The following is a 17,491-nucleotide window of genomic DNA, read 5'->3' as shown; positions in this document are numbered from 1 at the left end:
AATGAATTTTTTGGTGGGGGCACACAAAATTGCACCACGACAGCTTTTTTCTTTAAAACAAGCACAAGAATAAAGCTAAACGCAAATATTCGCCGCACTGGAAAGCACTCGCCGTGCGCTATCCCGCGCTATTGGCTAACACTGCAGCTCTCAAAGACGCTGTCACAAGAGAATCACCTTTGCGCTTGCTCAGTTGCGGACTCCACAAACAGGGCGGGTTCCAAAGAAAAGGAAATAGTCATTGCGCCTGCGCCGCTCCTTCTGGGGCTTAGGCTGGCTGCGCAGGCGCACAGGTACCATTTTGACCGTAAACATCCTGCCGATTTGAACCGAGGATTTGGGCGGCAGGAAGAGCCGCGGCGTAACGGCAGCCATCTTGTTTGTTTGAGTGAATCGGAAAGGAGGCGCCGGCTGTGGCGGCGGCGGGAGCTGCTCCGAAGCTACACCTCGCTAGGGCTTCCCCCTTTCCCCGCCCCCTCCCCCGACCCTTTTCCCCTCCCCGGGCCACCCAGCCCGCCCAACTCCCAGCGGAGAGCAAGGTAAGAGACTCGGCCGACCCCTTCTTTTCCTCCAGCTCCCTCCCCCCACCCTTTCCCCGCCGCGCTGCCGTCGGGGAGCCGGACTCCTGGGGGCGGGAGGGCGAGGGAGAAGGCGGCCCTCGCCGCGCCCCCGCTAGCTGCCACCCTCCCGGCGCCCAAGCGGCGGCGCCACCCGCCCAGCCCCCTTCGCCCCGGGCCCGCCCTCGGCCCGGACCCATGCAGCTTGGGCCCGCATCATCACTTGTTCGGTAACAAATGGTTCTGATCCATTATGAGATCTACAAAGGCTGTTACTCTGCGGGTCCATCTCACGTCCCCCAGGAGCCCGGGGAAACCCTGGGCTGCGGAGGGAGGGGAGGAGGTTTGAACGAGCCCGCTCTGGGGACCGGGCCGCCTACTCCGCGGGTAAAAATGGCTGTCTGGGAGGAGGCGGTGGCGGGCCGGCGCCCGCCGTGCCAGCCCCGGGAGCAGCAACCTTCCGCCAAACTCGGTTGCGGGGCTCAAGAACGTGCGGACCTGGTGGGGCGGGCGGGGGGAGGGAGGTCGGTGGGTGCCCCTCAGCCAGTGACTGCTGCTGCCCTCCTTTTTTAAAAAGATAATTTTTACGTTGGGAATGCTAAATATTGCCCCGACCCGTGGAAAAAGCGACGGAGGGAAGTTGCTTCTTATTCCAAGGATATTTGCATAATTGGTTTTCCCTTCAACTTTTCCAATCATTCTTTAAAGTGATTAAGGATATCGGGTGTTGTAGAGACTCTCTGGGGAAGTGTGTGTTTCTGATAAATGCTTGATGCCCTTTTCGTCGCTCAAAAAGGCTTTTTGCGAATGATCCGCTCTGATAGTGTGGGGTGACACTGTCGGATTGTGCTGCCAGACTTAGCGGCCTTCTTCAAATTTGTAAGAGGCAAACGTTGGGTGATTTACTTGGTCACTCTGATTTGTCAGTGTCTTCAGCGGGAAAAAAAAAGTTTGTGTGAAGGGTTTCTGGGAAAGGCTTGTGTTTATCGGCTTCTTTTTGCAAGGGAAAGTTAATCTTTGCTGTCATTATACTGGTTAGAAGAGTAATTGGTTTTCAGGCAAAAATTTCTATTTTCTTAAATGGGGTGTAAATGCCAGCGGGCTGTGCGAGTCTGTAGGATTTTGGAGACAGGCAGGAGAAGGTTTCTGAAATTGAAGTCATTAAATACCTTTGTTAATGTCGGAGGCAACCAATTATTTTTCGAAAGGCGTTGATGAAGACACACGCCATATCTAATCTTCAAATAAGTTAACAGTTTGTATAGTTCAGGTGACAGCAGTGCATAACTAATAGATATAGTGCTTTTTATACACAAGTCGGGATTACAAAAGAGAATTTCTGGTGAATTATTATTTTGTGAAACATACAAATTCTGAGAAACTCTGTCTTTTACGTTTGGTACAGAATGGAAATTTTCTAATTCTTGAGGAATAAAAGTTGTGCTTTTAGTTTAAATGTCATACCAGAGTTGTTAGGCATGATTATACTAGCTGCTTAATGTTTTGCTGCAAGATTGTCTTCAGAGTTACTCTTTGCATCAGCAGTGGCACTATGTTAGGTGTGCCCTTGTATTTAATTTTCATGATCTTTTTTGGTGAGTATTATCCCACTTTATAGTTGAGAAATAACTTATTCACCGTTACAGAACAAGTAAGCAAAGAGGGAGCTGAATTTGAACCTACGGCTGTCTGATTGTAAAACCATTAGTCAAAGGATGTTAGAACCAAAATGGAGTTCTAGTGTGCAGGGTTAGAAATGCCTTCTGAGATCCTTCCCACCACTCCCCTGCAGAGGTAGCTCCATTCTGATCTGAGTTAGGTATTGATGTTTTCAAAGATTAGGTAAATCACCAGATTTCATCCTTTCAGGTTTTTATAGTAGGGAAACTGAACTGCATAAAGGTTAGGCAGCTTAACCTGCTAGTTAATGACAATAGCAGGATTATGTCTTTACTTCTGAAATAGTTTTTACTTTGAATAGGTGGTGTACATGTATGTCCCAAATTAAAATATATGTGTGTGTGCACATATATATGTGTGTGTGTGTGTGTATATATATATGTATCAAACAGTACAAAAAGGTAGGCCTCGCTTGCCCAGCATACCTACTTTCCAGAGGTAACCAGTATCACCAGTTTCATGTGTACATCACAGATATTTTAAGCTTATTCAAGAACTCGTAAATAGAGAAAGAGCATTCTTTTTTAAAACTCCAACTTTTCTGCACTTAACCTGGAGATTTTCCATGTTAGCCCAAATGTTGTATTCTTGTTTAAAGCTGTACTGTACAATCGTCCCTGGATATTAAAGGGGAATTGGTTCCAGGACCAAAACCACAAATGCCCAAGTCCCTTATATGAAATAGTGTAGTATTTGCGTATAACCTACTCACATCCCATATACTTCAAATCATCTCTACTTATAATATTACAGTGTAAATGCTATGTTAATAGTTAATATAGTTGTTATAGTTTTTTATTTGCATTATTTTTTGTCTCCTCCCCCCCGCCAACAATTTTTGATCCTGGGTTGGTTTAGTCCATGGATGCAGAAGCCATGGATAAGGAGGACGGACTGTATTCCGTTGTTTGGGTATATTAATTTTTCATGTCATTTATTGATGGCCAAGTAGGTTATTTCGAATGTTCTATTCTGCTCTGGCAAGGCAGCATAGTGTTGTACTTAGAAGTGTGGATTCGGAAGTTCAAGTTCCACTTCCATTAAATACTAGTGACATTTACTTATCTTCATCTGTTTTCTCCATTTGTAAAATGGGCCAGTATTTACTTCTGTAGGACAGTCATGAAGAGGTTGGATACATAAAACACGTAGTGCTTTAGTAAGTTTTTTTGGGGTTTTTTGGTGTTTGAATTTTTGGTTTGGTCTTTAGTAATATGCATCTCCAAGTATATCTTTTGTATTGGTTACTGAAAGTGCAATTTTTGGCTAGAAAGTGTAAGTGAAATTTTTATAAAATGTTGTCATACTGTCCTTCAGAGAGGACAGTACCAATTTACACAACCACTGTCCTGCCATGCTTTCTAATGAGTGAAATTTTGGTAATGACATACTATCCTAGAAGCATGAGCCTCAGTTTGACTGATTCTTTGAAACAGTCTTAAATTGCCATTTTTTGCATTCTTGAATATGTTCTAAAATAGCAGTCTTTCTGCTGTTTCACATCAGACTTTAATTTTTTAGGATCAATTGAAAAAAAATGCTTGCCGCTTTAGAAAAAAATGATTCTCAAATCATGAAATGCTAAGTTGTGCTCTGGTATCAAATGCAGATTTTCTGCACAGGGTTTTCATAAAGGATTTAGCAGAATATGAATCTTCAAAACGTGAAGAGATTAATCGACTTTTTAAAAGATTGGATAAAGTTTGGTATTATCAAGGAAAAAAAATTGGCTTAAAAGGCAATTATAATTACACTTTCTCCTTATTCAGATTCACACCAGGAGTCGATCCACCACTGCTCCTTTGGCTTCCTTTAGCTATTAGAGTGATTTCCTCTTTGCTAATGGTTTCCCACATTAATTTTAGCATCGCTCTGCCTTCCTTAGCCCCATCCTATGCCAAACAGACATCTATTTAGGAATCTCTGCCTCTGCATAGCTGGGATATTTTAGGCACGGTGCTCTGACCAGCAGCTGAAGTGTTGGCCATGAGCTACTGACACCTGTTGAAAAATGCCAGTAGTTTTAATTTTTAAACCGTCTAAAATTTTTTACATATGTCAATTATGAGATCACTTGGTGGATCTTATTTACTTATTCATTAAGCACATATTTAGTAATTGTCGTGCAACAGTATTCTAGAAGCTTAGTATTAGGGAGTTTTTTTGTTTAGGATACAGTTGCTTGCTTCTGTAGTGGAACTTGGGGCTTGTCCTGTACAACAGCGATTATATTTCTCAAAAAACGCTGCCATGTTGGATTTCTATGAAGTTCTCTAGATTTTATAACACAGTAGGAGCAGCTTAAGTTTTGTTAGAACATTTAAAGACTTGAAGTAGGCGCTGATTTGAAACATAGGAGGCTCTCTTCCAGTATGGGAAGCGTGTTTTAATCTGTAAAATACTAAATGACAAATAAAGCACCTTTTAGGTGTTATTAGTTAATGCTCGTACATTAAGAATATTTTGTCTGAGTTCTTAGTATAGAACATAGTATTTCTTCTTTCTTTTCTTTTCTTTTTTTTTTTTCAATAAAAACAGAGTCTTGCTATATTGACCAGGGTGTTCTGGCACTCCTGCCCACAAGCAATCCTCTTACCTTGGCCTCCCAAAGTGCTAGGATGACAGATGGGAGCCACCACGCCTAGCGAATTTCTTCCTTCCTTAACTCCAAATTTAGGAGGAAGAGTTTACAACATTAGACAGTTGACAAAGCCTGTTTGTTTTTCTTTTGAGAGAAAATTTTTTTTGGTATGAATTGATAATCCTTTGGGAACATTAGATTGAGAGAATGAGAATTTCAAGGCTCTTTACTGTTAAGTGATGGAAATGGAGATGAAGCAAACCTGACTGCATTAGTCTTGCACCACAGCCCCCCACCCTCCCAAATATTTTTGACATATTAGAAATCTGTTGCCTGTGATATGCTTAACTAAAATATATTTTCTCTACATCATTGGAAAGAATTGCCACATTTTTAATTGAAGTACAGTAAGCAAAATTCTCGTTTTAAGATTTACAGACTCTGAAAACATGAAAAACAGTTACTCTGTGTCTTTTAGAAAAAAGCTAATTCAAAAGAGATTTTAGTCCCACCTGCGGTGTAAGAGATCCAGCTTCTGTCTTTGCCAGCATTTGATGTTGCCGCTATTTTTTAATTTAGCTCTTATATTAAGTGTGTGGTGATAACATTTTTGGCCTTAATTGGTATTTCTCAAATGCCTAGGATAAGTGAATGTCTTATGTTCTTATTTGTCATCAGTAAACTTTTTCTGTGAAATTTCTCTTCTTTGGCTCACTTTTTTTTTTGTTTTTAGACAGTCTTGCTGTGTCACCCAGGCTGGAATGCAGTGTCGCTTTCTCAGCTCACTGCAACCTCAGCAGCCTGAGTTCAAGCAATTCTCCTGCTTCAGCCACCTGAGTAGCTGGGATTATGGGTGCATGCCACCACACGTGGCTAATTTCTGTGTTTTTTAGTAGAGACAGGGTTTTGCCAGATTAGATTGCCCTGACTGGTCTTGAACTCCTGGCCTCAAGTGATCTGCCGGTCTTGGCCTGCCAAAGTGCTGGGATTACAGGCATGAGCCAGCATGCCTGGCCTCTTTGCTAACTTTCTAATTGGATTTTTTTTCTTTTTACCCCTGAAGTTTTGAGAATTCTTTACATATTCTGTATCCGAGTTCTAGTCAGATGTGTGGTTTGCAAATATTTTCCCTAGTCTATAGTTTGTCTTTGCATTTCTCTCGTAGAGCAGAAGTGTAATTTGATAAAGGCGAGTTTATTGAGCAAGAACTTTTCTTTCATGGGTTGTGTTTTTGGTGTTGTGTCAAAATTTTTACCAAGCTTTAGATACTGAAGGTTCCCCCTGCCATTTTTTAAAAGTTTTGTCTGTTTTGAATTTTTATATAATGTGTGAGATTTAGGTGGAGGGTTTTTGTTTTGTTGGGGGTACGTGCGTGTGTGTGCGTGCGTGCGTACATGCGTGCATGTTTTCTGGCCTTCAGATCGTATTTAATCAGTCCAGCACCGTTTGTTGAAAAATCTATCATTTCTCCATTAGATAGCTTTTGCATCTTCGTAAAAAAAAAAAAAATCAGTTGAACTTAGTTGTGCGGGCTATTTCTGGGTTCTCAGTTCTGTTCCATTGACTATGTGTTTCCTCTGCCAATACCAATCTTGAGTATTATAGCTATGCAATAAGTCTTGACATCAAATAGACTAATTTTTCTCACTTTTTAAAAAAATAGTTTTGGTTTTTTTAGTTTCTTTTCTTTTCCATATAAATTTGATGATCTTGTCTATAAATGTAAAAAAAACTCACTTATTTTGAGAACTGTATTAAAATTTCTTTAAAAACTAAACACACATGATACTTGTCAGTAGTCACACTTCGGGACAGTTGTCCTAGAGAAATGAAAACTTAACGTTCACCAAAAATATGTACATGAATATTTATAGCAGCTTTATTTGTAATAGCCAAAAACTGGGAAACAACTAAATATCCTTCAGTAGGTGACTGTCCAAGCATATGGTGGTATATGCATCTCATGCTGCCCAACAGTTAAAGGGAATATACTATTGATAAATATAATAGCTTGGATCACAGAAGCATTGTGCTGGATCCAAAAAGCCATTTCAAAAAGTCACATAGTATATGATTCATTTATATAACTTTCTCAAAACAACAAAATTAAGTCCAGTGTGGTGACTTATACCTGTAGTTCCAACTACTTGAGAGGCTAAGGCAGGAGGATTGCTTGAGCCTAGGAGTTCAAGGCTGCAGTGAGCTATGATCACATCACTGCACTCCATCCTGGCAGACAAAATGTGACCCCATCTCTTAAAAGAAAAACAGTGACAAAATTAGAAACGTAGAATTAGAAATTAGAAACGGTGCTTGTCAAGACTTAGGAATGACAGGAAGAGAGGGATGAATGTGAAGAGTTTTATAGTGATGGAATAACTATGTATCTTTTTGCAGTAGTGATTATACAAATCTGCACATGTGATAAACTGTTATAAAAGTCTGTAGACATATTGAACCAATGTCAGTGCCCTGGTTTTGATACTATATTGTGGTTATTTAAGATGTCACCATTGGGAGAAACTAGGTAAAGTACACGGGGCCTACTATCTGTATAACTCCCTGTGACTATTTCAAATTAAAATTTTAAAGTACTTTTTATGTATTGTACATGTACTTGATTTTTGTTTCTGTAAAGCAAGGCATATCTCGTTTTCTAGTTGTGGACATTTTAGAAAAAAATTAAAACAATAGATTTGTTATAAATCTGGAAATTCATGTAGCTGATATACTCTTCTGAACTGGGCTTTTCAGGCTGCCTTTCTTAATACATTAGAGTGCTGAAGGAAAGTAAAATGTCAGTAACATATTTGTGATTCCAAGACTTTCAGTCATAAGATAAATCTTCTGCTGTACCATTGTCCCTGATTTCATATTTAAATTATAAGTAGACAAATGCTTTGTAAGTTCTTGAGTTAAGAAAACTATGTATATAATTCTTTACCTTTTTTGAACCTCGATTTTTCTAAACTACCCACCTGTAAAATGGGGCCAGCCCACCTGCTTAGCTTTGCTTGGTGGAATGTGAAATGCTTAGTACAGTACTTTTTGTGTAGTAGCAATTTTAGAGATAATTTATCCCGGAATCACGATTTTTAATGGGATTCTAAAAATAGAAATTTCCACAGATTGATACCTGTATCTGAGTATCTTTCTTCATAGATTTTCTTTTCTTGCTATGAAAAATATATTCTCTAACTTCTGGCCAGTAAACAGACTATTTCTACTGTCAGTCATGATAGAAATGAAACAAGGCATGAAAGCAATTTGACTCTTGGCCCTTTTACTTTCAGCTCTTAGTATTTTGGGGTCTATTTTTTTTTTTCTTCTCTCAAAATTAAAACAATAGATTTGTTTTAAATCTGTTGTTTTTAAAATACATATTAAACATTTACTCAAGCCTTTTATAGTTTTTATATTAGTGAAGAAAAATTTTAGATTTCTTATGTCTTAATAAGTATTTCAATTGTCAGATGATATTTACATTAACTGTTTTTTCCCTTAGGTTTTCTTCTATTTTCATAGCCAACCAGAACAATGTTCTACGCACATTTTGTTCTCAGTAAAAGAGGGCCGCTGGCCAAAATTTGGCTAGCGGCCCATTGGGATAAGAAGCTAACCAAAGCCCATGTGTTTGAGTGTAATTTAGAGAGCAGCGTGGAGAGTATCATCTCACCAAAGGTATGTTTGATGTTGACATTTTTATTCACTTTGTTGATTTTTTATTGATATGTGAAAATAGAACTTCTAAAACAGTTTTTTAGGTAGGTGCATTGGAGGGCAAGGAAAATCTTTTGAAGTTTTTATTATGTGAAGTCCTTATCACCTCTAGATAAATTTGATATGATTACGGTATGATTCTCTTTTTCTTTAAAACAATCTCTATATGCACTGATATTTTGATTTGCCTATTTTTAATGGCAAATAAGCATCAGTCAGGGCAGTGCCCAAATATTGTTTACTGATCTGTTCCTTAGAGGATCTTTTTTTTTTGACCCCGTATCAAAAAAAAAAAAAAAAAAAAAAAAAGAGGTAGAAGTGCTGTAAATGCATATTACTTAGTAAAATAAGCCAATCTAAAAAGGCTGTATATTATGTGATTGCAGCCGTAGGACATTCTGGAAAAGCCAAAACTATACAAATGAGACAGTAAAAAGATGGGAGGTTGGGGAGAGAATGGAGGGTTGAGTAGGCAGAGCACAGACAGTTATTTTTAGAGCAGTAAAACTGTTTTACTTGATAGTATAATAGTTAACAAATGTCATTTACATTTGTCCAAACTCGTAGAATGTATAACACTAAGTGTGAACCCTGTTGTGAACTACGGACTTTTGGTAATGATGTGTTATAAGTTTATCAATTTTAATAAATGCAACACTGATGAGAGGTGTCAATTGTGGGTAAGATTATCTGTGTGTGAGGAAGGGAGTGTTTATGAGAAATCTGTGCCTTTTCCTAAGTTTTGCTCTATTTCCTGGATGCAGCCTTCTAACAATCGCTATGTTAGTTTTTATGTATATACACAAAGAAAACTTGTGTACATACATGTACACAGGAAAGCCTAGAAGGCATATCAAAAGATTATGACAGATTTCCTAGGTGGTAGGATTACAGGTTGTTTTGTTTTCTTTTTAAAGACTAGCCATTTAGTAAACATTTCTTGTTAAATGTTTGTTCACACACTTAAGTGTTTCTTAAGATTTATTTTTAGCATTATAATTGATAGGCCAAGTGATGTACATGTTTTTGAGATTTCTGATACATACTAACAGTTTGTTCTGGTGAGATTGTACCAGTTTGCAGTGCTGGTCAAATTGTATGAGAACATTGGTATTTTCCATTTTTTTAAAATAGATATGCTTACTGGGATAAGTTAATGGAAAAGGTAGAAATCGTACTCTTTTCTGGAAAGTATATGTGTGGCTAATCTTTAACATCCGTAAGCAAGTATCGAGTGTTCAGCTTAAAAGGATAACAGATTTTTTCATGATATGTACCGAGTACTTTGTGCCCCTTTAGGGTGGGGGACACTACAAAAGAGTATGAGACAATCTGATAATGAACATATACACGAACAGCCACAAAGGAAAGCAGACAGTTCAAGAATAATGTAAAAGATTGTAATGTGTTTATGAGAGAAAGTGATTTCTCTTACTTCGAATTTTTTAAACCATTTCTGATTGAGCTTTTATCTATTTGGTAACAAGATGTAAAGATATTTCCACAGAGTGAACTGGCCTGAAATTTCTAATGTTTGCTTTGGTGTGCAGTTCGTGTTATGAAAATGTTGGTTTAGTTGTTTAGCATAAGTGTCACATGTGGCTTATTTGCAACTGCGAGCTTTCATACTCTTTTTCTCTTCTCTCTTCCACTCCCCCATTGGAAGAGCCACTGGCCCCCTTTGCAGAGCCTTCCCAGAATATGTAGCCTGAAATCTTTATTATATTTATGTTTACACTTTAACACACACTGGCTGAAAAACATATGTCATACCTCATTTTACCTACTGCTAGGCTAAACTCTGAACCAAACTAATCCAGAAAGAAAGCTTTTGCCCAAACACCACTTTTTGAAAGTTGCTAGTGCTAGATAAGATAATAGTTAGCAGAGGTTTTTTTCCCTCCTCCGTTCCTAGGTGAAGGTTCAGTCAATATTAATTTTAAATTTTATAGCACCACATAACAGATTCTGTTTTTCCATTAGGAGCAACATTTTAATTTGAATTTTTTTTTAAATTAGGGATTCATCATCTGATACATTCTGAATCTGATCACAAATTTGGTATAATTTCAGATGTCTAAAAATGTATGGCCATAGACATCATCCTTTATGCTGTAAGTCACATAAAATGCTCAGAAGTACAGAGCCTGAGTGTCATAAGCAGGGTCCTAGAGTGCTATAGAGAATACACATAAAATTTTAAATACAATATTTTCTTTTACAAATAACAATAAACTAAGCATAACTGAAACATTAAGCAAATGTTTAAAAGCTTTTTTTGTTACCTTAGAACTTGTTGCTTTTTATGGCATGGTTTGGGAAAGTATCTGGGGATGTTTGAGTTCATATTGCCTTGTTCTTTCAGTAAATTTTCTTTACGGCTAGAGTAATTTTGAATACTTGTGTTTAGATGGAGTCTTGTCTCATTATTTTATCAACTACTTCTTTTCCACCTACTATATCCCATATTAATGTTGATCAAGATCTGCCTTGAAAAAAGGTTGGGAGTATATTTTCTGGTGAAAGGCTATGGCTGCTATTGTTCTTTATCAATTAGTATGCTTTCCAAACTTTGTTTTTAAATCAGTATGCTTTCCAATTAATGGAAACTTAGTAAAAAGTAACTTAAACAATAAGGGAAATAACAGACTTAATTAACTAAAATTTTGGAAATAGGGAGATCTGAGATTGGTTCAGCAGCTTGATTATGTCATCCAAGGATTCTCCATCCTTACAGTGTTAGCTTCTTGTCTTCATACTTTAGCATTGTGGTTTACAGGGTGACTGCATGAAGCACCAACCAAGCCCTACCTATTCACAAAGCAGGAAAGAGGGACGGGAGAGAGACATTCTTTTTGGGGGAAAATCTTTCTCGGAAACTCTCTGGCATACTTCACCTATTACTCAATTGACTGTTTCATGCCCACTCATGAACAGGTATTAGTAGAGAGGAATGAGACATCTGTCAATGTAGGGAACGTTTGCTTCTCAAACAAAATCAGAATTGACTTAGCCAGCAAGAAACAATGGCTCTGGTCTGGCAACCAAAAATGTTACGTGCTCCTTAATGTGCTAATGACAACAATTCATGGAATGGTTTAGTGCTTGCTTCCTAGCTTCCTTCATATTTGTGTTAATTCATGAATTACCACTCACTGTGTCTTTTCAGGATATTCAGTTTTCAGGGAATTTATAGATAAGGACAGTGAGAAATGTACGTGATTATAAGGCAACTTTAAAGGAAAAAGATAAAAAAATAAAGACTATAAATAGCACGAAATGCAGGTTTTGAAATATGATTAATGTTTTATTCATAGGTGAAAATGGCATTACGGACATCAGGACATCTCTTACTGGGAGTAGTTCGAATCTATCACAGGAAAGCCAAATACCTTCTTGCAGACTGTAATGAAGCATTCATTAAGATAAAGATGGCTTTTCGGCCAGGTATTGTTGAACTTGTTTTTTTTATTTTTTTTTTTACTTTGGAGTTTCTTTTGTTTTTTTTGTGTTACTTAGCTAAACACATATTCTAAATCTACTTGCTTTATTATAATTGCAATACAAGGAACCCTTCAAAGATAGTGCAAGGCTTGGGGAGGCAGTGCTTCAAGGGAGGAAACCTACTTGCATCTCTTCTCCCTGTGAGCTCACCCCCTCTTTTGTTCTTCCTTTGGAGCTGCCTTTTTAATACTTTTTTCAGCAGCTTACATGACTGAGTCATCAAGAGGTTGAAATGTTGAAAACTAATTGTTATGTAATGATTTTTTAAAATATAGCTCAGAAAAGACAATTTTAGGATTTTAAACTTTTTTTCCTAAGTAAATAGTCTTTGTAGTTTTTTGTTGTTTTGTTTTAGGTAATGATCGGTTATAAAACTGGAGTCTGCCAACCACACCACCATCTAAGTAGATAATTAATATTTAAATTCACATATCTTTCTATAATTTTTAAAAAGCATTGATGAAATTTTTATTCTAATGAAAATAATGTGTATAGTAGAAACACCTTAAACAGTTTCTACTGAGGATACATTCTAGTACTTCAGTTTATGTCAATATTTGAACAGTAAAATGTTTGAGATGTAAGATTTTATTTAAAAGTAAAATATTTAGGAAAAGACTACAATACTTAATATGTGACCAATAAGCACATTTTATCTAAATAACATGCTTTTTGTCTTTCAAAGTAAGGCATATTTATTATAGACAACTTGAAAAATATAGGAAAAATATAAAGAAAATTAAAATTGTGTAATTCTTTCTCTATAATAACCAGCTTCTTTTAACATTTAAGGTACTCTTTTGCAGTCATTCTTTTTCCGCCCTCATAAATATCATGTTTAATTAGGAAACTATTACTGGTTATTTGTTGATATGTCTGTTTAAACATTTATGAGCTTAATGCATAATTAGTGCTTTGACTTTTTCCTAAAGCAAGGAATACGATTTATGAGCATGGTAAAAGAGAAATACTTGTGCTTCAAGGTATTTTGCATATGTTATCAACCTATTAGAATATAAACTTAGGAAATTATACCTACTTATCTCTCTCTAATCCCTAGATAATTTATGGGTAGCTGGATATTCAAGCTTAGCATTTCTTTTCTAGGTGTTGTTGACCTGCCTGAGGAAAATCGGGAAGCAGCTTATAATGCCATTACTTTACCTGAAGAATTTCATGACTTTGATCAGCCACTGCCTGACTTAGAGTATGTGTCTTGTTTTAAAAAAAATTGTTGACTTGGTCTACAAAAAGCAGTAGTATTAGCTTCCAAATGTATAGTTTTCCTTGGAATGTTTTACATTAACAGGTAGCTAAAATGCATATATATGTTTATTTAGGATAGTATATAAATATGGAACATAAAACCTAGAAAGTTGTTCTTCTGTAAGAAAATCGTGGATATCAGCTTTAACACAGCTAAGATGTGAGAGTTTTGAGGCGCTTAGGCCAAAGCTTATGTAAACTGAAACAGTCAGGTATGCTTGTTACATAATGATAGCAGGGATTGTAAACTGTTGCTTCATGATGTTTTTCAGAATTATATGTTAAAGTCGGCTACTTGTTATCTGCTTGGCCAGGCTATACTCAGAGCCATAATTCTGTTCTGGTTTTTTTGTTTTGTTTTGTTTTAAATGAACATGCGAGATAACTTTTTATGAAGAGCAACAAAGGGTCATTGTCACGACACACATTTGAGAGGAGAGAGTTACACAGAAATGGCCGTTATAGCAGAGTACTGTAGTATGTTTCCCTTTTCTCAAGCCCTTACCATCCAGCTATCATGCCGTGATGTTGGAACGTGACTATAGCTTTCCAAGGGACTTAGTAGCATAACTGACAACCAAGCCACTCTACACCATTACAAATTTCTCTGCTTTTTGAAATGATCTGTGGCTTCTAATTAGAGTAAGTTCATGACCTATTTTATTATTGCATGTGTATTGATTAGTTCTAGGCTCTATCTAGCTGTTTAACTTTTTTCTCTCCTTTTGACATTGTATTTGAAAATTTTTTATTGTGGAAATTTTTAAACATAACTAATAACTAGATAAATTAGGATTATGAACCATATATGTCAGTTATTCAGCTTTTTAAATTACAAGTATATTGCCAGTCTTATCACATCTATTTTTCCCCCAGCTTACCTCACAGCCCCCACTAGATTATTTTAAATTAAGTAACAGATCATCTTATTTCATCTGTAAATAGTTCGATATTTGTCTCTTAGAGGTAAAAGAATTTTTAAAGCCTCCATAACACATCACACCTTTAAAAAAATTATCAGTAATTCCTTATTATAGACATACCTTGGAGATACTGTAGGTTTGGTTCCGCTGCAGTAAAGCAAGTTACACAAGTTTTGGGGTTTCACGGTGCCTGTAAAAGTTAGTCTATTAAGTGTGCAGTAATAGCATTATGTTTAAAAAAGCAGTGGGCACATCTTAAAAATACTTCACTGCAAAAAAAAATGCTAGTGATCATCTCAGCCTTCAGCAAGTTGCAGTTCTTTTGCTGGTGGAGGATTTGCCTCCATGTTGATGGCTGCTGACTGAAATGGGTGGTGGTTGCTGAAGTTTGAGGTAACTGCGGCAATTTCTTAAAATAAGACAACAGTGAAGTGTGCTGCATCGATTGACCCTTTCATGGGAGATTTCTTTGTAGCATATAATGCTACTCGATAACATTTTACCCCATTAGAACTTCTTTCAAAATTGGAGCCAATCATCTGAAACCCTACCACTCACTGCTTTATCAACCAAGTTTATGAAATATTCTAAACCCTTTGTAGTTGTTTCAGCAATATTCACAGTATCTTCACTAAGAGTAGAATCCATCTCAAACCACTTTCTTTGCTCATCCATAAGAATTAACTCCTCGTTTGTTAAAGTTTTATTCCAAGATTATTGCATCAATTTAGTTACACCTTCAGGCTCCACTTCTTTTTTTTTTTGAGACGGAGTCTCACTCTGTCGCCCAGGCTGGAGTGCAGTGGCTGGATCTCGGCTCACTGCAAGCTCCGCCTCCCGGGTTTACGCCATTCTCCTGCCTCAGCCTCCTGAGTAGCTGGGACTACAGGCACCTGCCACCTCGCCCGGCTAGTTTTTTGTATTTTTTAGTAGAAACGGGGTTTCACCGCGTTAGCCAGGATGGTCTCCATCTCCGGACCTCGTGATCCGCCCGTCTCAGCCTCCCAAAGTGCTGGGATTACAGGCTTGAGCCACCGCGTGTGGCCCAGGCTCCACTTCTAAGTCTAGTTCTCTTGCTTTTTCCACCGTATCTGTAGTTACTGCCTCCACTGAAGTCTTGAACCCCTCAAAGTCATGCATCAGGGTTAAAATTAATTTCTTCCAAACTTTCTGTCTATTCCACTGAAACTTTCTCTGTATGAACAATAAGGTAGTTTTGTTTTCTTATTCATGTTCACTCGAGTAGTATTTTTAATTTCCTTCAAATACTTTTCCTTTGCATTCACAACTTGGCTGTTTGATGCAAGAGGCCTAGCTATTAGCCTAAATCAGCTTTAGACATGCCTTCTTCACCAAGCTTAGTTATTTCTAGCTTTTGATTTAAAGTGAGATATGTGTGACTCTTCGTTTTACTTGAACAAATGATAGCCATTGTAGAGCTATTAATTGGCCTTATTTCAATTTGTTGTGTCTCAAGGAACAGGGAGGCCCAAGAAGAGGGAGAAACATTGCAGGGGGCAGGTTGAGCGGGAGGGCAGGAGCAGTCAGAACACACAGAACATTTCTTAAGTTTGCCATATTATTTGGGCATCCTTTGTGGCACCCAAAATAATTAAAATAGTAGCATCAAAGATCACTGGGCCGGGTGTGGTGGCTCACACCTGTGATCCCAGTGCTTTGGGAGGCTAAGGTGGGAGAATTGCTTGAGGCCAGGAGTTTGAGACTAGCCTGGGCAGTATAGTGAGATCCCGCCCCCCCATCTCTACTAAAAAATAAGCAAAAAAATTTAAAAGATCATTAATCAAGATCACCATAACAGATATAATAATGAAAAGTTTTTAAATAGCATGAGAATTACCAAATATGACACAAAGACATGAAGTAAGCTTGTGCTGTTGGAAAATGGCACCAATAGACTTGCTCGAGGCAGTGTTACCACAAACCTTTGGTTTGTTAAGAACTCAGCATCTGCGAAATTCAGTAAAAAAAAAGTGCAGTAAAACAAGGTATGCCTATATGATATCCAGTCAGCATTCAACTGTCCCCAATTGACATGTTGGCTTTTTTTTTTTTTTTTTTCCTCTTTCCAGTTTGAGTTGAGGCTAAACAAAGTCTACAAACTGCTTCTGGTTGATAATAGCTTATGGGTCTCCTAAGAATCTATTACAGCTTTGCCTCCCTCCTATTTTTTTTCCTTGCCGTCTATTTTTTTGTACAGACTTGGTCAGTTGTTTTGAGGTATTAATGTTCTGGATATGGCTGATAGTGTTTAGATTGGTGTTTAGCATTGTACACTTTTTATTTTTTAGTATTTTTAAACTATATGAGAGATGATTCTTTATTAGAAGAAGAAACTGAGCCTCAGGGAAGTCAGGGACCTTTAGAGTTTACAACGCCTGTAAGTTGCAGGGTCCTAATGAAAACCCATGCCTCTCTAGCCCATCATTTCTAATTTTTTCCTCTATACTTGGTTTAGTGACTTCTGCATATTACGTTGTATTTGCTGATTTTTGATGCTTTTCAAATTTAAATACAAGTTAATTTCCAAATCACTTGCATTCTTGGATTACACTGGAATGTATGAAGGTATTAAATATTAAGGCTTCTAAAACTTGGTGGGTTGTGTGTATATATATATATATATTTTTTTTTTTAATTTTTCTTACAGAGAGAATTGGGATTTTTTTTTTCTTATAAACACAGTGAGACTTGAGACTAAAATGTATTTGACCTTCTTTTAAAGTGACATCGATGTGGCCCAGCAGTTCAGCTTGAATCAGAGTAGAGTGGAAGAGATAACCATGAGAGAAGAAGTTGGGAACATCAGCATTTTACAAGAAAATGATTTTGGTAAAAGAGAAACAAATTACTAGCCATTAGTTTATAATGTTATATTGTGCCGCTAATAGCAATTTCAGAAGAAAATCAGACTATATTCACATTGACAGAAAGACTTAAAATTTCATGTAATGCATTTTCATCAAGAAAAGAATTTGGCTTTCTTACCAGTATATTAAGCATTATTTTCATATTTAGAGGTAATTGTTTACCTACTCCTCTCCCTATATACAATCATAGAACCTATATATTGATTTCTGCAAGGAGTCCCAGTATTGAAGTAGTGATCATGTTTAAACCAACCATTTTGGAACGGCTGGTTTCCCTATTATACTTGATATTCAAAAACAGGTATTCAAAACTAGTAGCAAGTCATATTCTTTTTTAAAAGATGGGGTCTGTGCTGTGTTATCCAGGCGGGA

General features: G+C 37.3%; 1 protein-coding gene across 1 annotated transcript in view; it reads left to right on the top strand.

Annotated features, from left to right (window-relative positions):
• Positions 1-279: 279 nt before the first annotated feature.
• RAD21 (RAD21 cohesin complex component) overlaps positions 280-17,491 on the top strand; it is a 29,319-nt gene continuing 12,107 nt past the window's right edge. The window contains exons 1-5 of the mRNA XM_023224836.1: positions 280-539; positions 8,324-8,499; positions 11,856-11,985; positions 13,150-13,249; positions 16,975-17,081. Coding sequence (XP_023080604.1) covers positions 8,356-8,499; positions 11,856-11,985; positions 13,150-13,249; positions 16,975-17,081 — 481 coding nt within the window. The 5' untranslated portion in view covers positions 280-539; positions 8,324-8,355. The remainder of the gene's footprint in view (positions 540-8,323; positions 8,500-11,855; positions 11,986-13,149; positions 13,250-16,974; positions 17,082-17,491) is intronic.

Source organism: Piliocolobus tephrosceles, chromosome 7 (genome assembly GCF_002776525.5).
Source record: "Piliocolobus tephrosceles isolate RC106 chromosome 7, ASM277652v3, whole genome shotgun sequence".
Classification (NCBI taxonomy): Eukaryota; Metazoa; Chordata; class Mammalia; order Primates; family Cercopithecidae; genus Piliocolobus; species Piliocolobus tephrosceles.
This window is presented reverse-complemented; position numbering and strand designations above follow the sequence as displayed.